Here is a 23,732-nt window from a genome sequence, read left to right on the forward strand (position 1 = left end):
CTGGCTACTTAATTAATTCAGTGGCTGTTATGGTAGTGGGAGGATCACAAATGTTTCACTTAATATTCATGACTCCATGGTTTTTGGTTGGTATAAGTTTACCTGAGCACTACAGCTTTAAGTATGTCGCAAGTGTACTCCCACTAGCCAAAGAGTGGTGCCATCCTGGGCTGTATCACTGCTGTAAAATATAGCTACTCTTATTTCGCATTGCAGCCAAGCTGGATAAGGCTAAATGAATGCAATGGCCTGTAATTGCAAGTTACAGTGCAACACATCTGAGCGATTTGTAAACCTACAGAGAAAATGAGGAGGACAGACCAGAGCAGACAGAATGGGCAATGGGCAGATTGAGAATCAACCCTTTTTTGGGTAAACAGACTTTTGTCTTCAAAAGTCCCTTCAGAGACAAGTTGGGAGGGAAAAATTTACTCTGTAGTGATAAATAAATAAATAACCTGTATCCTATATGAAAACATATTACTACATTATTCAAATAACCACAAAGGGAAATTAAAATGAAATAAATGATAATTATATGCAGAATGAGAGGATTATAAGCTCAGCTGTTCCAGAGATCAATCTGGAAATAAACTGCTAGCAGAGAGAGGTTAATCTAGAGACAGAGATTGATAGGAAGGTTAGAGACCAGAAAAAACAAATAAATATGCCCTGCTCAGTTATTTAAAGAAACTTGTGCGCCATACAGCTTTAGAAAGCATATTGATTGGCGGGGGTCTGGGCCATTGAAGCGAGCGCAGTGTGAGAAACGGTAAGCATTCTGAGGCGCGGATGCAGATGCTTCCAGCAGAGCCGTCGCGGTGAGACATTGTTAGGGAGCCCTTCCCCGCCGAGGTAGGCAGGCAAATGTAAAGTCGCCATCAAAGGTGACGCGAGCTCGCGGTCGTGACTGTGCGAGCCGCGAGCTCTCCTCCTCTAACAAGCCGTGTGGGTTTCTTATGTGCAATGTTTCAGTGCCACAATAAGCACTCCACGCGCACCACACAACAAAAAAACCTACTGGAACAAAACAAGGGAAATACCTTTTAAAAATGAATTTTTAATCAACGGTTTGCCCACAGATCAAAACAGGAGACTCCCCCACAGAGAGAAAACAATGCGTGCTCCATTTCATCAAAATGTATGAAAACACTGATGTCAGGTTTTTAGTCAGAGATGTCAATGCCTTTTCAATGGTAAGCTTTAACATTTGCCAATGTGCTTCAAGTATGCTTCAGATTAAAGCCACACTCAGCAACCACACAATACACTATGACCATGCAATCAACATTTGCCTTCAACTTGGACTTGCGACTGAATTGATGCTTTTGTTTAGACAAACAAGGTTTGGCAATCACAAGAATGTTAAAAATGAACTTGCTGAACCTTTGTGTTAATGCAGAAAAAAACAAAGGCTTGTGTTTATTTGTAAGTCAAAGTTAAAAACACAAATCTTTTGAGGCATTTGAGGTGCAGTGGGAAACTATTTCAGACAAACCATCACAGACAAAAGGAGGCGGGATTTATTCACTTGGCCCCGCCCACTCCATGTCAGTAATGGTTCCCCATTGGCTCAGCTATGCACTACTTGAGTGAAGTGAAATAGATATTAAAGGATTAAAGATGAAAAAAATTTGGTGAGAAATCTAACTGAGGAGACAACACTGAATAATGACTGGGAAAGTGTGTGTGAGGTGAGGAAGGCGGAGGAACTCGTTCACTTACCATCGCCTGAGCAGGAGTGAAGAAAGATAGAGAATTACAAAGTGTTAATTACAAAGAAGTATAATTGGAAAGCAAACAGAAGAGGATACAGATTAAACACAGTCTAACGCTTTTGGTAGCAGCAGTAGCACATGTTATAGTATGAGTACATTATTCAAATACAGAAGTATATTTAAATAAAATACTAAAAATTATATGTAAAAAAAAAATCAGAGGATCAGCAACTCAGATGTTCCAGAGTACTATCTGGAAATAAACAGTGAGCAGAGAGAGACAAATGTAGAAGATAGATAGGAAGGATAGATACCGGCAACAGCAACAAAAAATAAACCCTGCTTTGTCATTTCAAGTAGTAGCAGTAGTATTAGTGGCAGCACCAGTTGTACTAGTAGTAGTATTAAAAATAGTAATCCTGCCATCGCTTAGTTGTCTTGTTTCAGAGAAATCTTCTCTAAATACATGCAAACACAACCAGATATATGTAAAGTAAACACACGCTTTAAAGATACTAAAAGCAAAATCAAAAGGATGTCTGAATTGTAATCCACAAAATTATGCTCATATCTGGTCTCAATGCAACTGCAAATGGACGTTTACTGGAGGAACTCCAACTGTCAACATCATATTTTTCTCTGAGCACATGCTCATTTTCTTAAATCTCTCTTCAGTTCCACTGTGGTAGAGGGCCTTTTAGAGGCAAGGGGTGGGGGGGGCGGCACTCACCAACTCACTGACCAGCGGGATAGGTTTCCTCTTTCGGAGGTCAGGCATGCTGTCGATGCCGAAAAGGCCACCTCCACTGTAGACACAGACACAGGCCAAGGCCATGTGGGGTCAAACCTCTCGGCACCATGCAGACCTGTCCTCTTACCATTTGACACCCCTTAAAAACCCAACTATGCATCTAAACATATGCTGTCTAATGTTCTCCAATCACTGTTGAGCTCGGTCACAGTTAGTGGCAAAGCTATGTTAATGCTGTTTATCTCTGGAAGTAGAGAAATAGTCAGTTTGGGTTGCATGTTTATTTCATAGCAAAGACTTCAAATGAATTAAATTTTTGCATTGTTATGTGGCAATTCAGTGGGAAGTCAATGAATTCGTAAACGTAATATGAAGCATGGCCTGTTTGTTCTTGATAATAGGAGTCTGGACATAAATTTTTTTGGTGCTAAATAAACTTTGATAGAATACATTTTACTCTAATAGAATGCATTACATCCCTTTTAGACTTATTTGGACTGATATCAACTCTGCTTGAGCTGAATTAAAACACATTCCTGCATGCTTCTGATGTTACCATGGTAATGTTGCACATGGGAACGAAAGATAGGCATATGAGCAGGCTGCTGTGGGCAGCGGGCAGGCCAAAAAACTCACCCCTGCTTGACCCACGGGTGTTTGCTGGGGTCGCCCTCATTGTCCCGGTTCTGTGGTGGAGAAGGTGGGACAGAGATTTAAAAAAGGAAGAGTAGAAAGGAAGAGCAAGCAAGAGTGGCACAGGAGAGAAGAGAAAGAGTACAGACTGATGTGCAGGTTGGTTGAGTTTCACTGGTAAAGCATGCCTCTCAATCAGAACACACACACACGAATGGAGAGTCAAAATGGCCACCACTTTAAACCAAACAGACAATGAGTGCACTTAATATTTACAGAGATATTTCTTTTTATCTTTATTCCCCATGCTGAAAGACTTCAATTTACCCGCAGGACACACCAATTACTGTGGACGAACAGTAGTGAAACACTGCAGCAAAAGAACACTTAAAAAAAAAAAAAAAAAACATCAGGGCACAATAAAGAGATGAAGAGGGCCACAAATCAACAGTAAAAAGCATGAAAGAAAAACCAATTAAGTCAGTTTGCCATCGCGCAAAATGTCAAACCGCTGACGCAAACACAATTTCACCACACCAAGCTCCGGATACATGTCACCATTTTTTGGGAACTGCAAGAATGCTCCACCCATGTTTATTACAACGGATGTCATTGGTTGGCAAAATTGGCCATGTCACCAGGCAGAAAATTTGAAGGAAGAGGAGAGGGCAGGCTGGGGTGTGAGTGTCAATTAACACTCTTTAAAAAAAAAAAAAAATGGTTGTGTGTACATATGACCCAAAGCAGCCAAACAGTCTGCAGTCATGAGATTGTGATACAGAGAGGCCAGCAAAAGCCTACCCCCCACACACATGCACATGTACACACACACACATACACACACACACACATGCACAGGCACACTCACGCACAGACACACACACACACACACACACTCAATTCAACATTACACCAGGACTAGCTTGCCACAAATCTCCCAAGCTGCTGGAAACCACAGTAACTAAAGAAGATTTCCTTTCTTCTTTTTTCCTTGGAGGTAAAGTACCTCATCAGTGCCAAACCCCCTCCCCCCACTTCCTCCCAGTCTGGCTATGATCAGGATAAATGGAACTGCAGAGAGACAGTGTGATTATGATCACAGTAGAATAGCTGACTCCCTCCGGGGGATTTTTATCCTTGTTTAAGCTCAGAAACCAGCCGCAGCGCTATCCGATAAACACATCCTTAGAGACAGATTGTCCGGGCTTCATCCCCTCTCCCCCCTGCCACTGCCCGTAGCCCCCCTCCCAGTTCACAAAATCTCTAAACTGCCCTCCCTCTAGCATGTCTTTCAAGTGCATACAATGGTAGATTTAGAAGAACATCGAAAAGAAAAACAAAAACACTGAAGCAGATTCACACATGCAGGTTGAACACATGCTTAGGTTGGGTAAACAATTGCTACACACACACACACACACACACACACACACAAAGATACACAAATAAATAAATAATGAATAAAAAGGTAATATCGTCATGGTATTATGCATTATGAGGACATGGTTTCAAAAATGCAGTATGAACTTAAGGAGAGGAACCTGATCATCATCTCTGCTCCCCTCTGCAATAAAAGAGAAAGAAAAGCAAGACAGAGGTTACATTTTTGTACTCACAGGAAATGAAAAATATACTCAAGATGTGAAGTTACTTACTAAATAAGGAAGAGAGAGACGTAAAACAACATGACGGGATAATCGGAAATCGATAGTGGGGTCCTGAATATTTCATTATTCCATCTCATTATTTTTCTTTGATTCAACACTTTTACATTTTTTTTTACACGTTTTCTCATCCTCTTACAGTCTGTCTCTCACACACACTTCCATTGTAGTGTCTGGCATGCTCTCAATGGGGCCTAATTAAGCACTAAGGACAATTAATGATTGATGATGTAGTGTTCCTGGGGTGCACCTACATCAAAGCTATCTTAATACCCATGAGCAAATGCAGCGATCAACTTCAAAAGAAAGGAGAACAGAATGTAAGAAAGTGTCTTGGCTCGCTTAGATAGTCTTGAATGGTTCTAATAGCTCAGCAAACCCTAACTCAAGCAAAAAAAAAAACTTGAGTAGACTTAACTTTTGCTGAGTTTATCGAGGAATGGGGTGCATCAGAACTTCAAAGGCAGGCATTCAGAGTTTATCAAAAATATATTTTTTAAGCATGAGAAAAAGCAAAAATATTAGAAAATGATTTTATGTTTTTGGCAGCTAGAGGGGGCCCTGACTGAGGAGAGGGGGGTGGGGGGGTGTCTACCTGGGTTGAAGTCCTCCTCAGAGAAAGTGGACATGGCCATCCGGGACAGGTTTCGGCGGGTCTGGCGCTTCTCCTTCAGGATCTGCTGGAAGCTGCTGAGGCATTTTTGCCGGTATGCCTCCCGCTGGCTCAGCTCCCCTGGCGTCCCGAGGCCCGGCTCAGGGGCGCGTTCCAGGTCAGACTGGGGCTCTCCCGCGGCAGCGACGTTGGTGGTAATGGTGGCGGCAGCGAGAGGGTCCTCCGTTGAGAGGGACTCTGCGGTGGTGCAGTGAGAGAGAGGGGTGGCGGGGGAGCCGCGGGGTTCGGACGGTGTCCCGCAGGAGGGCGCAGGCTCATCCCCATCGGTGCCAGTCGGGGTTTCTGCAATCGTCACCTCAGGAAGGGTGTCTGGCTTCAGAGAACCATCGGTGCTGGTGGTGATGGTGGTGGTGGTGGTGGTGGTGGTGGTGTTAGGGGCAAGGGTGAGGGTGGCGGCCACCTCCTCTGGGGGATCGTCAGGCCGGTGATCGGAGACGCTGATGCTGTGGCTCTCCCCCTCATGCTCCACCTCTACCACCTCCTTTTCTGCCTTCTGTGGGCTTTCTGCATGGACCGGGTCAACCAGTGCTTTGCTGGGACTCCTGTAGATTAATTCAGCCTCTCCACCCTCATCCCCAGTGTACTGAGTACCTCCACCCTCCAGCTTCTTTAGCGCCCCCGTGAGGGCAGACTTGAAGTCTAGCACCGCCCTCCCAAACCGCTTCACAGTGAAGCCTACAATGAGGGGCTGCTCTGCACCATCGGGCTCCGTGGTGGGAGGATGAAATCCACCTCTCCCCGCACCCAGCCCTCGCGGGACATCCCCCCACCCTATACCGGCCCCTGACCCCACCCACTCCCCCTCCAAGCTCCTCACAGATGCGGCATCCAGAGAATCACCTGCTGGGCAAGGCTCATAGGAGGAGTAGGCATTCTGGCAGTTGTCCTCCTCGCAGTCTGTGAAAATGGCTGTGGAGTTGCGGCTCAGGCTCACACCTTCTTCGCCGTAGGCCTCTACCGCTGTGTAGTAGCTGCCGCTTCGGGAGTAAGCACATTCAGCCGACCAGTCGCACCCAAGGCCAGAGTTTGACGCCTGTTCGGCACCTGCTACGGCAACATCTGACTCATGTAGCTGGTGCCTGTGGGCTCGCCAATCCAGCGAGCTGGAGGGGGAGTTGTAGTGGCGGCCGAGAGTGAGGGAGAGGTGCTCGGAGCTCCCTGCCAAGGAATGGCTAGCGACGCTGCTGGTCTCTGCAGCCTGGTACTGCTCCCATGTCTCGCTGAAGCGCTGGCTGTCTTCCACACTATTCTGCCGAGAGTATCCGCCATCACTCCAGCTCGCCTCCCCACTCATGCTGCATTGGATCCCAGTCCCATCCCCCCAGCTGTCCCTCTCTCCAACGCAGGCACCACCACCCTGTCTTTCCGGCAGGTCGGACTCATTAGACTTGGAGCTGTGGCCAGAGGACAGGGAGCTGTTGCTGGGGCAGTCCTGCTCATCCTGTCTTTCCAGGTAGGTCAAGCTGAGCTTTCTGCCTCCCAAGCTATGCACCCTGTCCGAGCTCTGATCCGAGGTTTCCCGATCACCAGGTTTGCAAGTGTCAGGGGCATGCGGATGAACTATAGATGATGACTGGCAGGTGGGCACAGCTCTCCTGAACTGGCCACTCTTGCTGCTGGTCGCTGCCTGCCCGCACTCAAAGCAAGCCTGGTACTCTGACAGCAAGCTGCTGATGATCTGCCTGGGGGGTGCATGAGGGTTCCCCTGGCTAGGGAAGAAGGGTCCTGCTGCAGCCTTGGCTCCAAGCTCCGTCCCAGACCCAGAACGGATGCCCTCAATTTCTGTTAACACAGCATCCACGCAGCAGGACACCTCCTCCACGGAGCCCCGCACAGAGGTCAGGTACTCCCGCAGGTCAGAGATCTCCTCCTGGATCTTGTTGATCCCCCGCAACTCCTTGAGGATGTGCTCGATGAGAGCGCTGGAACCCTCCTCATCCTCCACACCTTCATCCAGCCCAGGCTCCTCTTCCATCTTAGACTCGCCAACAACACTATCGGTGGGGGACTCAATTGAGTCCTCTTCTTCACAGACGGGACCCCGAACCACGGTCCTAGCCCCGCCCCCGTTATCTGTGTGGCCTGCAGAGGCAGAACCATTGACACCGGGTTCAGCGCAAGTCGGCCTGGGGCCGTTGTTTTGCACGGTGCAAGGGATTTTGACATAACCCTCTCTATTCAGCTCCACCTCTCCAACGCATGACACCCCAGGAGTATTGTTGGGGAACCCCCGGCCATTCAAGACCTGAGGGGAATGAAACTCTTCCCCAGACATATCTCTCCCAGCATCCATCCTGATTTCTCGGCGGGAGAGACTAGTTTCCTGGATGGACTGGTCCCCAGGTCCCTGGAGAAACTTCTGGACCTTGTTGCAGATGCCTTTGGCCCCCTTGGGGCTCTGGGCCCTGGTCAGAGCCAGGGATTTGTTCTTGGTGGACGTGTGCTGAACGATACCTGCACCATCTTGACCGTTGAAGTGATTTCTGGATAGCATCCTTGCAGACTTCAGGGAGGACTATCCACCCTTTTTCAAGGATTTAGCAATGGCTTTGGTCTCAGTTCTACATCTGAACAAAGGGTTTCCATTTCACCTGAAGGGCTAGTGATAGAACACTGAGCCCAGTCTGTTGCCCAGCTTTGTCTGCTGCTAGCAAGACAGAAAACAAGAGTTGAGATAAACTTCATTTGAGAACCTAAAGTTGCCATTCTGAAATTTATAACAGTCAATGGAACCTTTGGAGAAATGTATCACTGTCATACAACTACCTAGTAGCGAGAAAATAAAATGTTCACTTTGTATCCACAACCAGAAACTTATCAATTATAATCGTAAATTCAGAGAATAAAACTTCAAGGCCAAGTTTTTAAGAAAGACAAATAAACAACCTTGAGTAATACTTAATTATGGAGGTTCATTTGGTCAGGTGAAGTGAAGCATGCCAGGAATTCACTAGCATTCCAAGATTAGAAGAGCCACAAAGAACATTCAGCCCATGATCAGGATTCCTAGAGGCTACTGGGTTAATTAAAACTCAAGATATAATATAGGATTTAAATTATATTTTGACAATTTTCTTATAGAAGACAGAGTGCTTGGTCACCATGGCAATATCCAAATGGCAGGAAAAAAACATGAACCATTTCAGAAATGTGAACAGAATCACAAAAATCCATTAGAAATACTCTATCTAATGAGACCACCAGGGACCACAAAACTGCAGTACTTATTTTTACTATTTTCAGAAGCAATGTAATTCCTTGAAACCCAAAATAATCACTCTTCTTTATTCAAAATCACCCCAAACACTGGAAACCAATAACACTGGTGAATGATATTTTCATAGTGCCAACCTATTTCATTTTAGCAGTAAGCAGTCACTCCCGAGTGACTTAACCAAATTACATTTTCACATACAGTGCATTTATACAGCTGGAACTTTCACTGAATCAGTTCAACTTAATTTCATTTTTTGAGGATACACTTGCAGTTTTCCTGCTGGTATTCAAACCCAGAACCATTGGGCTATATTCCCAGTTTCCAAACCATTTTGCTTCATTGCTGCCCAACAGTCACCTTACCATACATCTGAAATATTTCATGATCAGAAATATTCATAACAGGTCATTCTGTCACGTAAAGAGTAGCAACTATTAAAATGAAGATGAACACAAAAAATAGACATTTATATATCTAACAATCTTAGACATTTATATAACAATCTGTCAGGGTTTTCTTATGGCAAGTCTGCAACAAATGATCTATCTGGTTTTATTTTCTTTATTTCCATGTCCCACTTTTTGACAAGATGTAGTCATTCAAATGTGATTCCTTCAAGTTGGATAGTTTTTTCCAGCTGTGAATAAAGTATTATCACTTTCATTAATGTTTTAAATGGCAGTAGTCACCCTTAACAGCAATCCCCTGCCCCCCCAGCAGAACTTGAATGTCACAGGTGATGCACAGATAAGCACCCATACCAATATCACAGAAGCAGCAGAAACAAATAATCAAATCACATGAGATTTGCAGGAGAAACAAATAATTATATCACATGATATTTGCAAGAAGAAGAAGAAGAAGAAGACTTAGCCAGGGGCCACATTACAAAATAACCTTCTACCAAAGTGGTGAGTAAGCAGATGAGAAGATTCAACGCTTCAGAGATCACCCGCTGTTTAATCTTCCCTGCTACTGCTCTCTGAGCAGTCCTTGACTCTGGGCCCGCTACTCACCTTGGATGGCTTCATGCAGATACCTGTTCACATTTACATTTACATTTCAAAAAGCATGTTGACATTTTTAGTTCTGAAAAGCCATACTCTATCCAAGGAGAGTTAACGTAGGTCCTTCAGACAAGTTTCTGGCCTTTAAAAATGGCATATTAGTGGCATATTACATTTGTAGCTTGTAGCAAATGGGTTTAAACATTTAGTTTAAATTTATTATGCACAAAATGCGAAAAGGTTCTTTTTTTTTGTTCACTTAACAATAAAACTGTTGACAAATAAGGATTTAGTAAGGTTAATGGTTAAAATAAAAATGCCACCCCTGTAAATTATCATTACTTAAAAACTTTTTACTGATGTACTTTTTCATCGCGTAATTCACTATGAACTGTAACAACAAAAGAAGGTAATGAAAATACTTTTGTTTTCTGTGTACTTTCTATGCAAATGAAATGCATAAAAAATAAAGTAGGTGATAGATTCACAACGTGGGACTAAAAGGAAGGGCAGAAAGAGCACTTTAGGGAAGATTTAATATACGCATGTACGTTTGGCAAAATGACACAGCAAATAAACAAAAAACATATTTTTAAAAGTTTCTGAAAACTAATGGTAAGTTCAATAAGAGACAGCACAGGATAACTTTCTGCAAATCTTTAGCACAATGACTTAAAATGTTTGTATTTTTTCCAGTAGTTAACAGATCCCTTACGTCCTTATCTCAGCAAGAAAAGTAGTTAAGCGATCCTGTAGGTAGGTTAACAACTGCAACGCACAAGCACAATTAATGGACCAAAGCTCAAAATCTAAACACTGAACAAAACTTGCACCAAAACCATGGGAGTTTACTGGTTATTTTCCCTCAATTTGATAGCCATAAGTAAAAAATCACATCCTTGTGATTCACCCAGATGATTTACATAGGATTGGATTTTGCATTATGATTAATTGATGACATGAGATCATTCATTTGGCTGAACACATGCCTTCCTCACTTAGATTCAACACATTCTCTCACTCTAAAGCATGCTATATCAACAAAAAGGTGGAATTTCCACAAAGAAACCAGAAATCTGCATCTCTGATTTTTCACATCAGTTCACATCACAAATCAACATCTAAAACCAGTCCAGAGATGTCCATAGATTCACCCTTCTTTGCTGTCAAGTACATAAATGTACACTTTTACAGTATATTACAGTTAGGTTGTATCTACCTGCAATAGGAAAACCATGCACAGGAATCTATTGTGGCCAGTGGAGTCTAAATTAATTACACAACCAAGTTAAACCAGTCAAAGTCATTGTGCAATGAGTCAGTACCTTGACTGACTGAGTCACCACCATCATCAGTCATCATCTACAGGAGATGGATTTTACATGGCAACATCCCAGCTTAATTTCCCTGCATATTCAATATGTTCTACATAATTGTGCTAATAAACGTCTAGTATCATTTAACATTTTATCGCTCAACAGCAACACTGTAGAAAATTATTTGTTTCCCTAACATCAGTCTAGCATTACAGTAAATTTGTTTTCCAATTTATTTATATATTTACTTTATACGAGTCACTGAATGTTCAAAAAGATCGTTCAGGTGTTCAAGATGTTTGCAAAATACCCATCAATGTGGAGCAATGAGATTTGTATATACGGTTTCATTTATTTATTTTTTAACCAAAGTCAGCCCATTCACACTCACACACAGGCACACACAGGCACGCACACACACACACGCACAAACACACACACACACACATAACAACGCCAGGCAAAAACAGGAAGGTGCGCTAAAGAGGAGAAATGCGTAAGCCTATTACAGCCCAAACATCTGCAATAAACAGCACAACTGAGGCCGCACATCACACTTAATAACGAGGCGGTCTTGAGCGAAGGAATAAAATTCTTCTCAGTTTCCCCCTGACAGATTCTCAATGTGTGCCCCTCTGCATCCGGTGATTAAACCGATGGCTTAATCGGCATGCAATTTTCCACACAAACAGCGGGAGCGGCGTGTCGAGCACCGTGCCGCCGCTTTTGCGTTTAATCAAAGGGAAATGGAAGGAGACGAAAAAAGCTGTGTTAAGAGTAACCACGGTAACCACGGTAACCATAGTGGTGGGGTGGGGGGGGGGGGGGGTAACACCATCCCTGCTGTTTCACCATATCGGAAGCATTCCTACAGATATCGCAATGAGGACGATTCAGCGTTTCCCTGGTGGACGGTTAACACTGCCATGGTTCACCAAGCCACGGCCGTCACCACAACCTACAGTGGCTCCTGCCCGAAGGGTCAATACAGGTGGGAAACGGGAAATAGGAAACAGGAAATAGTAAGGACAACAGAGGGAGAAGCGGAGGATGGAGGGATGGAGCTACTGGATCATTGTTCGAGGGGAGGGGAATGGGGTGAACAGCTTTCTTTCTTTTTATTTCAGTGGTTATCGGAAGTGACGGGGGACAGCTGTGTGTCAGCAGCCCTGGCACTGTGATCTGTAGCTGGGAAAGCTCTATCACCAGGCTGAACCCCCCGACCCCCCCCCCCCCTCCCAACAGCCCAGTCGCTTGCAACCCTCACTTAACTCAGAGCTGTCCGGGCTCAAGCCTTTCATTAGCCTTCCTGCGGCTCAGCAATTAACGTCAGGCTAAACCGCTGCTTCTCCAGTCCTGTCCTCAGTTTCCTGGGCAGCAACCAAGCTACAGGCAACAGGCAAGCATCCGAGTGCAGTGTGGACATGAAAACCAGCAAAAACTAGCAGACCCAAACGAAGAACTAGTGGACCCAAACTAGAGCTAACCCTCGCCCCTCCTCCCTTCACTGACCCACATCAGAATCAACAGACCCAATCCAACAGTCGTAAACCAATACCAGAGGGCACGAAACAGAACCAACGTGCCTAAGCCAGAACCAAAAGGCATAAATAAGAACCAACAGACCAAAACCAGAACCAATGGACTTAAACCAGACCCAACATGCCTAAGGGGTGCTGTGGGCTGTAGGACATTAAGGAATATCTTCAGGCAATGTTCTTCCCCCCAAAATCAGTGAAAGGGATATATTGATCAAGTGGCCCCTGGCTAACATTTCATGATTTTGGAGAAGGGTGTGCAAACAGTGACTGTTACTCTCCACTCTCTGTCTGATTCACTGTGTGCTAACAAGATCATGTATGAAAAGCTCCCAGGTACAGCTGCTGTAACAATAAACTCTTGTGGTATCTTGAACCTAGGAAATGCTGCCACCACACTAAAGCTGAGGTAAGCTTTCAAAGCCTGTTTCAGTGAAAATGAATAACACTACCTATAACCTCCGTTCTTACAGACCTGGGTCCGACAATTGTGTGAAATACATTATCCCTTTCGATTTCCTGCAGGATGGTGAAATATTAAGTAAAAAATGATTTATAATATGATCATAGTTTTTTATTAACAACATCTTGTTGAGAATTCTCAGCAATCTGCAAGTTACATATCTGGCAATCTGTGTGGCAGCCGGCGAGCCCAAATCAATGCTCAGTACCGTTTATTTCCTCGACAAACACAGATTTGGGTGCAATTAGGAGAACAATCATGGCAGCTGGCAGGTGAGCCAGGCGCTGCTTCGTGAGCGCCAGGGAACCCCCCGCTGTGCGCAGTCAGCGACTGCTGCAGCTCTGGGTCGAGCAGGAAGGAAACATCATGACCACAGGCACTCATGATCCTGTGTGCCAGGGTGAAATTCAGGACCAAGGACAGTAACCATCCCAGCAGAGTTTCAGAACATTGGACAGCAGCCAATAAAAACAAATAAATAACTAAATAAAATAAAATTAATAAAATAATAACAATAATTTCAAAACATTTCATACAACCACAGGTTGCCCCTACCTCCTCCCTGAAACACAGTGTGTACCCATTCTGGAAAATTCTGCATGCAAGACCTCTATAAGATGCTTGTCCCACGTAGTGTAGTCATGGTGACTGAGTGGACCCCATACGTCACTTCCATATAAGGCAATTGGTCAGATTACACTATCAAAGAGTTCATGTAAATTCAGGCTCTACAGACTTCTTCATTAAGTGTAATCACAACCAAACCAAAGTTCCCTCAGGCACTTATTTTGGGCCGCAGGTAATCTCAGAACAGGGTGTGCTGCACTGCAGTGTTTCCTAGACTGAACACATGTCTGTTTTCCCGAGATTTGGTTTTCCTTTTGGAATATCATTATTTTATAAGTTCACTGTCAGAGCATAGTTCTGACAGTACTGCTCTAACAGTGTTGCTGAAGCCTTTTCTATGTGGGTGACAGCAATACATAATAATAATTATATAAAAGTAATAATTGAACTTCCTTGTTGTTTAGAGTTAGGCTCGAGGTTTCAGATTGTTCCAACAGCTCCGCTAATTCCTTAATAGAGATATTAAATACAGTTGTCAACAAGCTGCATTCCTGAAAAACACTTATTGGCATAAATTGATTTGATGTCAAAAACTTTGCCCCCTACACTAGTTTGGAGACTATTATAATAGAATACCTCTAGCCAAATAAAACAAAAAGCTTTGTAAAAATCAATAAAGCATGCAAAAAGTTTACCTTTACTTTTTTGGGGTACATTAATTATGGTGTGTAGGGTATAAACATGATCAGTTATGCTTTGGTTTGGTAGAAAGCCAATTTGCCCTTTGCTGAAGACATTGGGGAAATAAGCCCTTGGATGCAGATATGAGGAAAGCAGCCAGCTTGGAAAACAAGATTGAACAATTTGAGCTGAGCCTGTGAAATCTCAGGGCTGCTGTGTTTTAGAATCTCTGTCCTGGTGCTGTCAGGTCAACATGCTTTTCCAGGTTTTATTTTTTTTAAATGTTGTCTTCAAATTATTTAATTGTAATTTTGTAACCAAGTGCATTTTTTTTGTTCATAATTTAGACTACTATGTGAAGTTTGCTCATAAAGTTTGCTAATGATTGTTCCAAATTTTGCATTTTGTGTAAGGCCAAATTCTCTGTTTTTTGTTTGTTTTGTTTTTGCTTAAATTTTTCAATTTCTCCAACTACTGGCTTTTGTAAATGGAGTTCTCATTTTCTTGTACTTTTTCATTATAATGTTTTTATTTCTTTTGTTTTTGGGTCTCTTTGTATTCTCATATTGTTTTACCATGATTTTGTCATAGTTCTGTGTGGCAAACAATGTTTTTGATTGAATAGGTGTCTTTTTCCTGATACTTGTGCTCTCCTCATCAAATCACTCGTCTTTTTTTCAGTCTCTATTCAGATGTAGAGTAATACCTGCTTTATTGGCTTATGTATGAAAAATATTATTAATTTTAATGACAGCCATATTGATGCCTACATTTTCACTTCACTGTCAGGAGACCATCTATATGATCTGTTTAATCTGAATAGTTTGCAGGGCTCAGACTCCATTAGTGGGGTCTATGGTCTGACGATGAATGCACTAACATAAGAGGGGACCATGTCAGTAATTGCAGTCAACTACACTAGTCCCAAGAGCTGAACAATATTTGGACCTTCTTAAAGAGTCCCCTTTGATCTTACCATTAAGTATGCACAAACCTAGGGAGTGACAGAGATGCACTAACTCTTTCCCAGTTTAGCTTGCAATACAGTCAGGATTGTTTTATGGAGTAATTGTAGGGTCAAGTATAGAGAGGACTGTCTGAAAATAAGACTATTGCTGGTAGAATCTACTACGTCAGGCTCAGATCCTATTCTGGCATTCAAATCTCTGATGAATAGGACATTACCCTGGGCCTGGTAATGTGTGATGTATTTATAGAGATTTTCTAAAAAGTTTTCATCATAATAAGTTACTCTAGAGGGGGAGTGTAGGCTGCACATATATGTAAGTCATTCTCGCATTTAATGATATCTTTATTCAATTTAACCAAATGTTTGTTTTTGTCTTTTTAATTTGTTTTAATCAGGTTGACAAATCAACTCTATACCATATGATAATGCTGCCTGAATCTCTGCCGTGTCTTAGGTTTCTTCATAGCCTGGGTTCAGTGAGTATCAGTTTCATCTCAAAACCAGGTCTCTTTTCATCCAGGAATCTTACAGATGAGCTGTAGCAACTGTTTTACCTCTCCAAAGTCAGAGAGGTAAGAGTGGTTTGATGCTATCTGTGGCCGGGTAGGCTGCCTCTCAGGGGGTAGCATGACTTTGGTTGTGCCAAGCTCTGTTCCTGTGTAGGGCTTGTTTCTGCTGGACTGGGTTCTGCAGGACTGGGTTCTGCCGGGCTGGGTTCCGCTGGGCTTGGCTCTGCTGGGCTGGGCTCAGCTAGGCTGGGTTCCACAGGGTTGGGTACCACTGGGCTGGGTACTGCTGGGCTGGATTCAACTGGGCCGGACTCTACTGGGCTGGGTTGCCGTGGGAAGGGTTCTTCTGGGCTGGGTTCCACTGGACAGGGTTCTTCTGGGCTGAGTTCCACTGGACAGGGTTCTGCTGGGCTGGGCTCTGCAGAGCTGGGTTCCGCTGGACATATCCACTGGGGTCCTTAGTGTTCAGGCCGGTGTCTGGCTCTGCCTGGCTCCTGGTCTCTGTCTGTGAGCCTGTGTTCGTGGTCTGGCTACTATCTGCTCCCTCAGACTGAATATGTGAGCGTCCCTCTGCTTCAGCTCCTCTCTTACTTTTAAACAGTTCGTGTCTGAGAGCCTTGTTTGCTTTATAGAGCTCTCTCGCATTTTCTAACTGTCCAATCGTAGCCTTGGTTTTCCTTTAAACGGTCTCATGTCATCTCTCAACTGCTGAATAATGTCCACCTCTGAGAGTTTGTTCGCTTTGAATTCTGCTATCTCCACTCCTGATTGTGCTGTGCTGACTCTGGTGTCCAGGGAGTCTGGGGGCTGCAGTGGGCCCTATGTGTGCCAGAGCAGGCTGGGAGGGAAGCACTAGAAGCAGTGTGCGCAGGGGAGGCTGGAGAAGTGGCACCAGCAGCTGAGTTAAACAGGGCAGCAGATGCTGTTTTAGTGGCCATTAGCAAAATTATTTTCAGACTATCAAAGTCTTATTTGAAACATCTCTAATTTGGTTTCTGATCCCTGAACCAATAAAGTGCCAGCATTACAGAAATTTTTTCTTAAATTTAGGTACAATGTCCATATATAGGTGCCAAATTTATTTGTTGCCAATCATTTTCATTTGACTATTCTTCATGGAGAGCAGAATGCCAGACCTCTAGATGCTCGGTAAGGAATAGCAAGTCTGTTTTAATGTATCTGTTTTTTTTGCAGTCTGTAATCTACTCTGAGTGTCTCTGGGTAATCTTTAAACGGTTCACTTCATTAGCGTTAGATGTTTTTGTTTTTTTATTGATTTAGACAGATGTCCTACCTTCCAAATCTCCTTTATTCAGTCCCCTTATTTTCCTAGCTTTTTGCTCAATGTCCTTTTTTCCTTGTGTTATTTAGGATTTGTTCCTCCTCGTCCAGCTTGCTGATGTTGATGTTGATAGGAGGCAAGCTACTTGGTTAGCACACTCGGTTTCCTACTTTCTCACCAAGTGAAATGTGCCACCTTTTTTCAGTTGGTGAAAATGTATCGGAAAGCTTCTCACCTTCATCCCAGTCTCTTTAGCTTTAATATAAGGTTATGCTCGTCACTACTTGATCTATAAGTAATAAAATTATTGATTGAAGTAAGCCCTCATAATTTTGCTGCTCTTTCTCTCAGTGATCACTCTCTCACTCTCATTCTCGCTCTCATTGCCTAAAGCAGTGGCAGAATCTCCCATTCTCGCTCTCACCGCATAAAGCAGTGGCAGAATCTCCCATTCTCGCTCTCGCCCTGTCAGCATGTGATTAGCTCGCGGCCGATAAGCCAGGTTCCAGGTGCACCCAATCACCCATTCACAGATTACCAGGACCAGATACCGCAACTATTAAACTGCGGTTGCTTTAACATCCTTGACTTTCATGAGAGAGAAACACTTAAATTCTGCTGTCTCCCTTTCTGCTTACAGAATGATGCAAATAGTATCATTAGTAGTGTAGTTTGGCTAGTATCTCAGATATTGCAGGTTAAACCCCAGATGATGCACTGCTGCTATAAACTTGAGCAAGGTACTTAACCTGGAATACTTCTTTAAACGCAGACTGTGCATGATTTTTTTTTTTTACCGGAAAATATTATAAAATAACCATGCTAAGGCATAACTATTATGCACTGGCAATCTATGTCTTTACTTAATTGCACCAAATACCTGCACCTTTTACTTGTATTTGATATTCAAAAATGTGTTTGGGATGTTTCTGGGCGTGGCGCTCTTTTCTGTGTGGGGAAGGGTGGGCGTAGCTACAGAGCCTGTGGTTTGGGAACAGATTTCAGAAGTGCTCGTTGCTTGTTAGCTGCTGCAATGACAGATGCTAAGAAGCCTAGACACAGTGAAGCAAAAAGATGAGCTGACAGGACTCGTTCAATAACTAGAGTCAACCTTGGAATTGCTCTTCCTTGGTGATGTCAGCTGAAATTCTCCAAGGGGATGAAAAGTGAAGCACAGCTGGCCTGTTTTCTGTTGGACCTGAAAGTAACTTACTTTTAGCTTGCTAGTTACACTATGTTAGACAACTAGATGCCTGAAGTTGGGGAACTTTTGTATTGAATTCTGTTCTCCCAGCAAGATGTCTTCCTCCCTATGGGAACTGCTGTTACTGTTTATAGTTACAACTTCGCAAGCTTGGTAATTCGCCAGCATTTATTTCAATCGGGAACTGAATTGCATGCTAGCTAGTTATGTAGCCAACTTCAATAACAAAGCTAATAAAGTTGCAAACAAAGACTCCCCGTGCTCATCAGGATTCACTGATGATAAAACGCAGCATAACTGCCTTGGCATCGGTAGTTCACCATTTATTTCAACAGAGGAAATGAATTCGATACAGCCTTCATACTATCTATCTTCGAGTAGCCAACTTAACTAACAAAGCTAAGAAAGTTACAAACAAATTAATGATTTTCTAACAGGTTAAGTGGGGCACTCCGTGAAGAATATCATTACAACACTGCCCAATTACTGTGACCATCTATATGGAACCGCTCATGTTGCCAGAAAATGTGATTTTCAATATCACTGACCACCTCCCCTCTTTGCTTGACATGCGCTCGAGGGTGCGTCCTCATCAAAGGTGTGGGTGGGGTTGAGGATGGAGGAGGAGACAAACACTGACTCTACAAGGACCACAAAAAACCTGCATAGTTATCTGGGTGTTCATTTGGATTTTGTGTTATGAAGAATTTAGGATGTCAGTCACTCTGAATAAATACCACAAATACCACAATTTACAGCAATTATCCTGGCAGACCTCAGAGAATTTCTTGGCATTCCACAGACTTTGTTGCCAAACATGAATTTGATGGAACACAAATATATGGACAAACCAACGTCCTTGCCCAACCAACGCACCATTTTCCCCCCCATTTACACTCAGTATATCACCAGTGGCTGCCTGTGCTTCTTCCCCATAATACTTCAAATAATTCCACTGGCTGCTGGCCATAACTGCTGGTGTAAGCTTCCCATATTTTATTTTGTTGCTTTTCGTGCCATGAGACAGCTGCCTGTTTGACAACACTGACGATGATTCACTGGGCTGGTGGGTAGAATAAATTTGCCGCTAATGCACTTGAACACTTGTTGCCCATGGAGCTAACGTACAGCGGGTCACGTTTAAGCTAACGCAGACCATCGTTGACATTCTGCGCCAGCAAATGAATTAAATAGCTGACATGATCTTTAGCGCCAAGCCTCCCAAAAGACACCGTTAGGACAGCAGCATTTACAAAGATCGCTTTTGGAAGCTTGCCTTGGCTGTATAACTGGCAGTAAGCGTTGTTAACGGTTCTTCTTTTTTCTTTGTTCCAAAATAAATAAAGTCGATTTGAAGACCTTGCTTTGCTAAACCAGAAGAAATACTGCATTGCTTTTCCATCAGCGCTGGATATATTATAAACATCTCATCAATGGCTAATCAATTAGAAAAGTGGAAACTGTTCCCCCGCAGGCTAGTGGGGGGAACTACGCCCCAGTGATGTGTGTCAGTGAATCTCAGTAAATTAATGTAATGCAGAAATACCTGGGAAACCCAAAGAGCAATTTACTGACACTCCTATTACATTTTAAGGTACAGACTCCCCCTTCCCCCCAGCCCAAAGCTACCATCTCCCATTAAAAATAAATAGGCCTCAGTGTTACAGGATGTTTATTTTTTCCAGCTTCTCAGGGGAAATCAATTTGGACCAGAGGACTGAAGACCAAACTTTTCCTTCATCATTAATCCTGACAAATCTTATTTAGGTAGCCTGTTTCGGCTCTGCATGGTGACACCGGTCGCTATTTATTCTGTCCCTAGCGTCAGGCACAAGCCTGCACTCCACACGTCCGCATTAAACCAGGCCAGGGCATCGCTCTTACAGAGCCAGACTCATTACACAGCACCAACAATCACCAAAACCTGCCCTGGGTCTGCCGCAATGTGTCTGCAGGTGTGGACATAAATGTCTATTTCTCACAGCTCCAGGCCTATCAATTGAACTCCACAGGCTACAGACACTATCAGACACTCTCTGGGCCAAAGGTGCTAGGAACTGTTCACTGTTTTGGGTGCATCGTCATAAGGAGTAAGCTGACCAATGCATTTAAACCTCCAAAAGCTATGCCAAGCTTGCCAGGCCTTGTCGTTTCCCTTTCTCTCTGTCTAATTTTATTAGTAACAGTCTTGGCACATTTCCGAGAATAGTATGATTATGGACTCCTAAAAATTTGCTTTTAAACATGTGTCAAATTAGACAGCACACATTTTACAATATACCACCAATTACTGTAATAATCCAATTCCTTTTTTTGATTAGGCCTCAGAAAATTACATTTATTTATACATACAGTATATGCTATTTCCATTCTGTATGCATTAAACTCATACACATACCTGTAATAATTGATTGGCTTCTTAATACAAGCACTAATATTTTGACTCAAGATTAAAATGCATTATATTATTAGACAAATCAATTTCTCATGAAGTAAATCCCTCATACTGATCAATATTTCAGGAATATTTCACCCACAGTAGCTACACAATTCCTCACTGTATGGATTACCATTGACACGTGATTAGAATTCTTTCATCTTCTGATTCATCACATACAGAAGGTGCAAAAAATTGATTTCACATCAAGTAATGGTACGCATTTGTGGCCACTGGAGATAAGCTAATCTGTTTGGGCACTGAACTACATTTCCTATGATGCACTCTTCTGAATCACGTAATTACTGAAAATGCGTCCACCAATACCCCAAAAGTGCAGCCAAGTCATTCGCTTTTCAGGCATTTATTCACATACCTGTATGAGCCAGCACAAGGCTATTAGTTCACACAACAACCTGGCACAACCAATGCTACTAATGAGCCAAATGAGTGTGCAACTTTACAAATGTCTTTGCAAATTTTGCATCAATCACTATTTACATTAATATAAAATAATATTAATTATGATATGCTAAACATCCTATGAATGTTTTGTAATTATAATGGTATGACATTGGGCAGGCTTTGGTGAAATAATATAAGTGTATTCTCCAGATGAAGTCTATCTTATTCCTGACTGCTATAGGAGGATGGACTACAATTACATCTTGCTCTTTGCTAATCCACCTGTCCAGGACAGGGCTAGATTTTCAATGTCTCAATTCACTCCGCTTGAGTAGCCCTAGTAATCACAATCGGAGCAAGAACAGGCAGCCATTCCCACGCTGATGGCAAACGCGAGGGCGTTCTAAAAGGCTGACATCCCAATGATGCAGCAGAATCAGATCCTTCGCTATGGTTACGAGGGTCCCCTCCGCTCTCTCCACTCGCTCCTCAAAGCGGTCTGCGGACCGCGTCGCGGTCGAGTCGGCTCTGTAGCTCCCACCCTCCCCAAACATCAATCAACTTGATCCAGGTCTTGAGGATACTTTGGGCAGACATGTATCTTGTTTAGCCCAAACTGCCCCAGGGCTGTCAGTGATTTGTCAATCACTTCTAACAGTGCACCAGTGGAAAAAACAACCAGGAGAAATGTGGATTACAGTGACTGGGTAATGAAATGAAATAAAAAGCTCCCTTTGGGCTATTCCTTTTCGCTCACTTTTCTTTCACCAGACCACTGTTGCTATTATCCCCTGTAGCCTGCTACACCGAGTAAAGAAACCATTCAGCCCTCCATCCTATATGGCATTCAAACCTCAGGACAAAGAGTAAGACAGAGCTGGTGCCCTAACCTAGTTCCCATGGGCCAAACGCTTGTTCACTTAAACTCCCCTGGCATAATCTCTTAATTGCTGAAATCCAGCATTGTGCCCAGAAAAGTACATTTTGACACAAATGTCACACTGGTAACAACTTGTACCTGAGACCATGCCAAAAAATAAGTCCTGGGAACACCCAGCTTGACCATTACAAAATGAAAACGAGACGAGAATGAATTAAATGAGGATAGAAAGCGCCGTCAGGTGTTCGTTAATGGGGCGTGACGACGGTGATTTGGAAATACTACCAGATTAACCCTCTGAAGCGAGGAGGATGTTTCTGACGAAGACACCAGCAGGTTCTCCTTCTCTCCCACCTGACCCGGCTGCAGTCAGACCAAAGCCCGTGCGAGGAGGCGCACAAAACTTTGTTGGAAGCTGGAAAGTATTCTCTCCCGGGAAAATACACACAGAGAGTGAACCCCCCCCCCCCCTCCCGGGGACGTACAACAGAGAAGTCAGAGCGTATTCCCTCCTGGGGACGTGCACAGGTTCCCGCTGCCAGTGTGCATAAGCTCATCCGCGACATAGCGAGCTGTCAGCCTCCTGTGAGGTGTCGTTTGCACCCAGGCTCACACTTTCTCACCTATTTTATTTCCGGATTACAAAGTCCCTTCAGACCGATCGTAAACGGGGAACGGGAATCAACTGCGGACGCACGTTCCTCGTTTACTCACGCAAGACTCAGTTCCATTCAAAAGCACAACTGTAATTATAAATGCACTGTATGTGAATGGCGGGTAAATACCGTAAATATATTCCAACATTGCAAGTATGCATTTTACTTTCTGGTTTTTCATCACGAGAGAATGCAGTTTGCAAAGAAGGCAAGGGTGATTCTGAACAAAAAAAAGGAAAACAAACTTACCTCATTGGAGGCAAAGAACTAAAACATGGGAAAAACCACCTGATTGAAGAAAGTTCTTAATCGCGGAGTCCTCCTTCACAGCCAACCGCAGACGCAGTCGGCATCGCAGGTCACGCCCCAAAGTGCCGAAGGGCACTTTCCCTCTGCTTCAGACCGATTCACAACAAACATACGAATGCATTTTAAAGAGGAGAGCGGAGTGAAGGGGAGGGTATCCGCGGTTACATCTCAGCCCATGTTGAGGCGGTGAACTCGAGCGCGAAGCGGGCGACTCCTGGGGACCTGTTCCGGAAAGATCCGCACCGGCCCCCACGCTGGCATTGTGGGGATGAGGGCTGAGAGGGACAGGATGACCTGCACTCCCTTCAGACCGACAGGCACCAGAGCTGAGGCTTCACAGTGCCGAAACCGAGCGAGAATCCCTGCACTCCGTGCGCTCTCTCTCTCCCCCCCTCTCTCTCTCTCTCTCTCTCACTCTCACTCTCTCTCTCTCTCTCTCGTGATGAAGACTCAGTGAGTGCAGCCTGTGGAGCGCAGCTGAACTGAAACTGTCAAGAGCCAGATCTCTCTCTCTCTCTCTCTCTCTCTCTCTCTCTCTCTCTCTCACACTCTTGAGTTCTCACTCCCTTTCGCACCCAGTTTCTCCCTCTCTCTCTCTCTCTCTCTTTCTCTCTGTTGCCATCTCTTGCTGTCTTTCTACCCCTTCCTGCAGAGTATTACTGACACAAAATCTCTATCCCACACCCACACACACGCACACGCACACAGATACGCGCACACACACCCACATATGTGCACAAACACACACGCATACGCACTTGTCTGATCTAGATCAAGTTTTTGCGCACAGCGGGGCATGACAACAGCAGGCGGTTGAAAGGGGATTTATTGCTATTTATATTGCCATTTACG

At 43.8% G+C, this 23,732-nt stretch overlaps 1 protein-coding gene across 5 annotated transcripts in view; it reads right to left on the bottom strand.

Moving 5' to 3' along the window:
- The window catches only part of LOC118206716 (protein unc-13 homolog B-like), a 163,222-nt gene that overhangs the window by 48,189 nt on the left and 91,301 nt on the right, over positions 1–23,732 (bottom strand). For 2 of the 5 annotated variants that reach the window (XM_035379733.1, XM_035379732.1), the window contains 3 exons: positions 3,106–3,155; positions 2,449–2,524; positions 1,726–1,731 (listed from right to left, as the gene is read on the bottom strand). In XM_035379733.1, coding sequence (XP_035235624.1) covers positions 1,726–1,731; positions 2,449–2,524; positions 3,106–3,155 — 132 coding nt within the window. Of the gene's footprint in view, positions 1–1,725; positions 1,732–2,448; positions 2,525–3,105; positions 3,156–4,643; positions 4,667–5,361; positions 8,087–22,820; positions 23,444–23,732 lie in introns of those variants that run through there. The other 3 variants (XM_035379731.1, XM_035379730.1, XM_035379728.1) reach the window with 3 other exon arrangements.

Source organism: Anguilla anguilla, chromosome 10 (assembly GCF_013347855.1).
Source record: "Anguilla anguilla isolate fAngAng1 chromosome 10, fAngAng1.pri, whole genome shotgun sequence".
Classification (NCBI taxonomy): domain Eukaryota; kingdom Metazoa; phylum Chordata; class Actinopteri; order Anguilliformes; family Anguillidae; genus Anguilla; species Anguilla anguilla.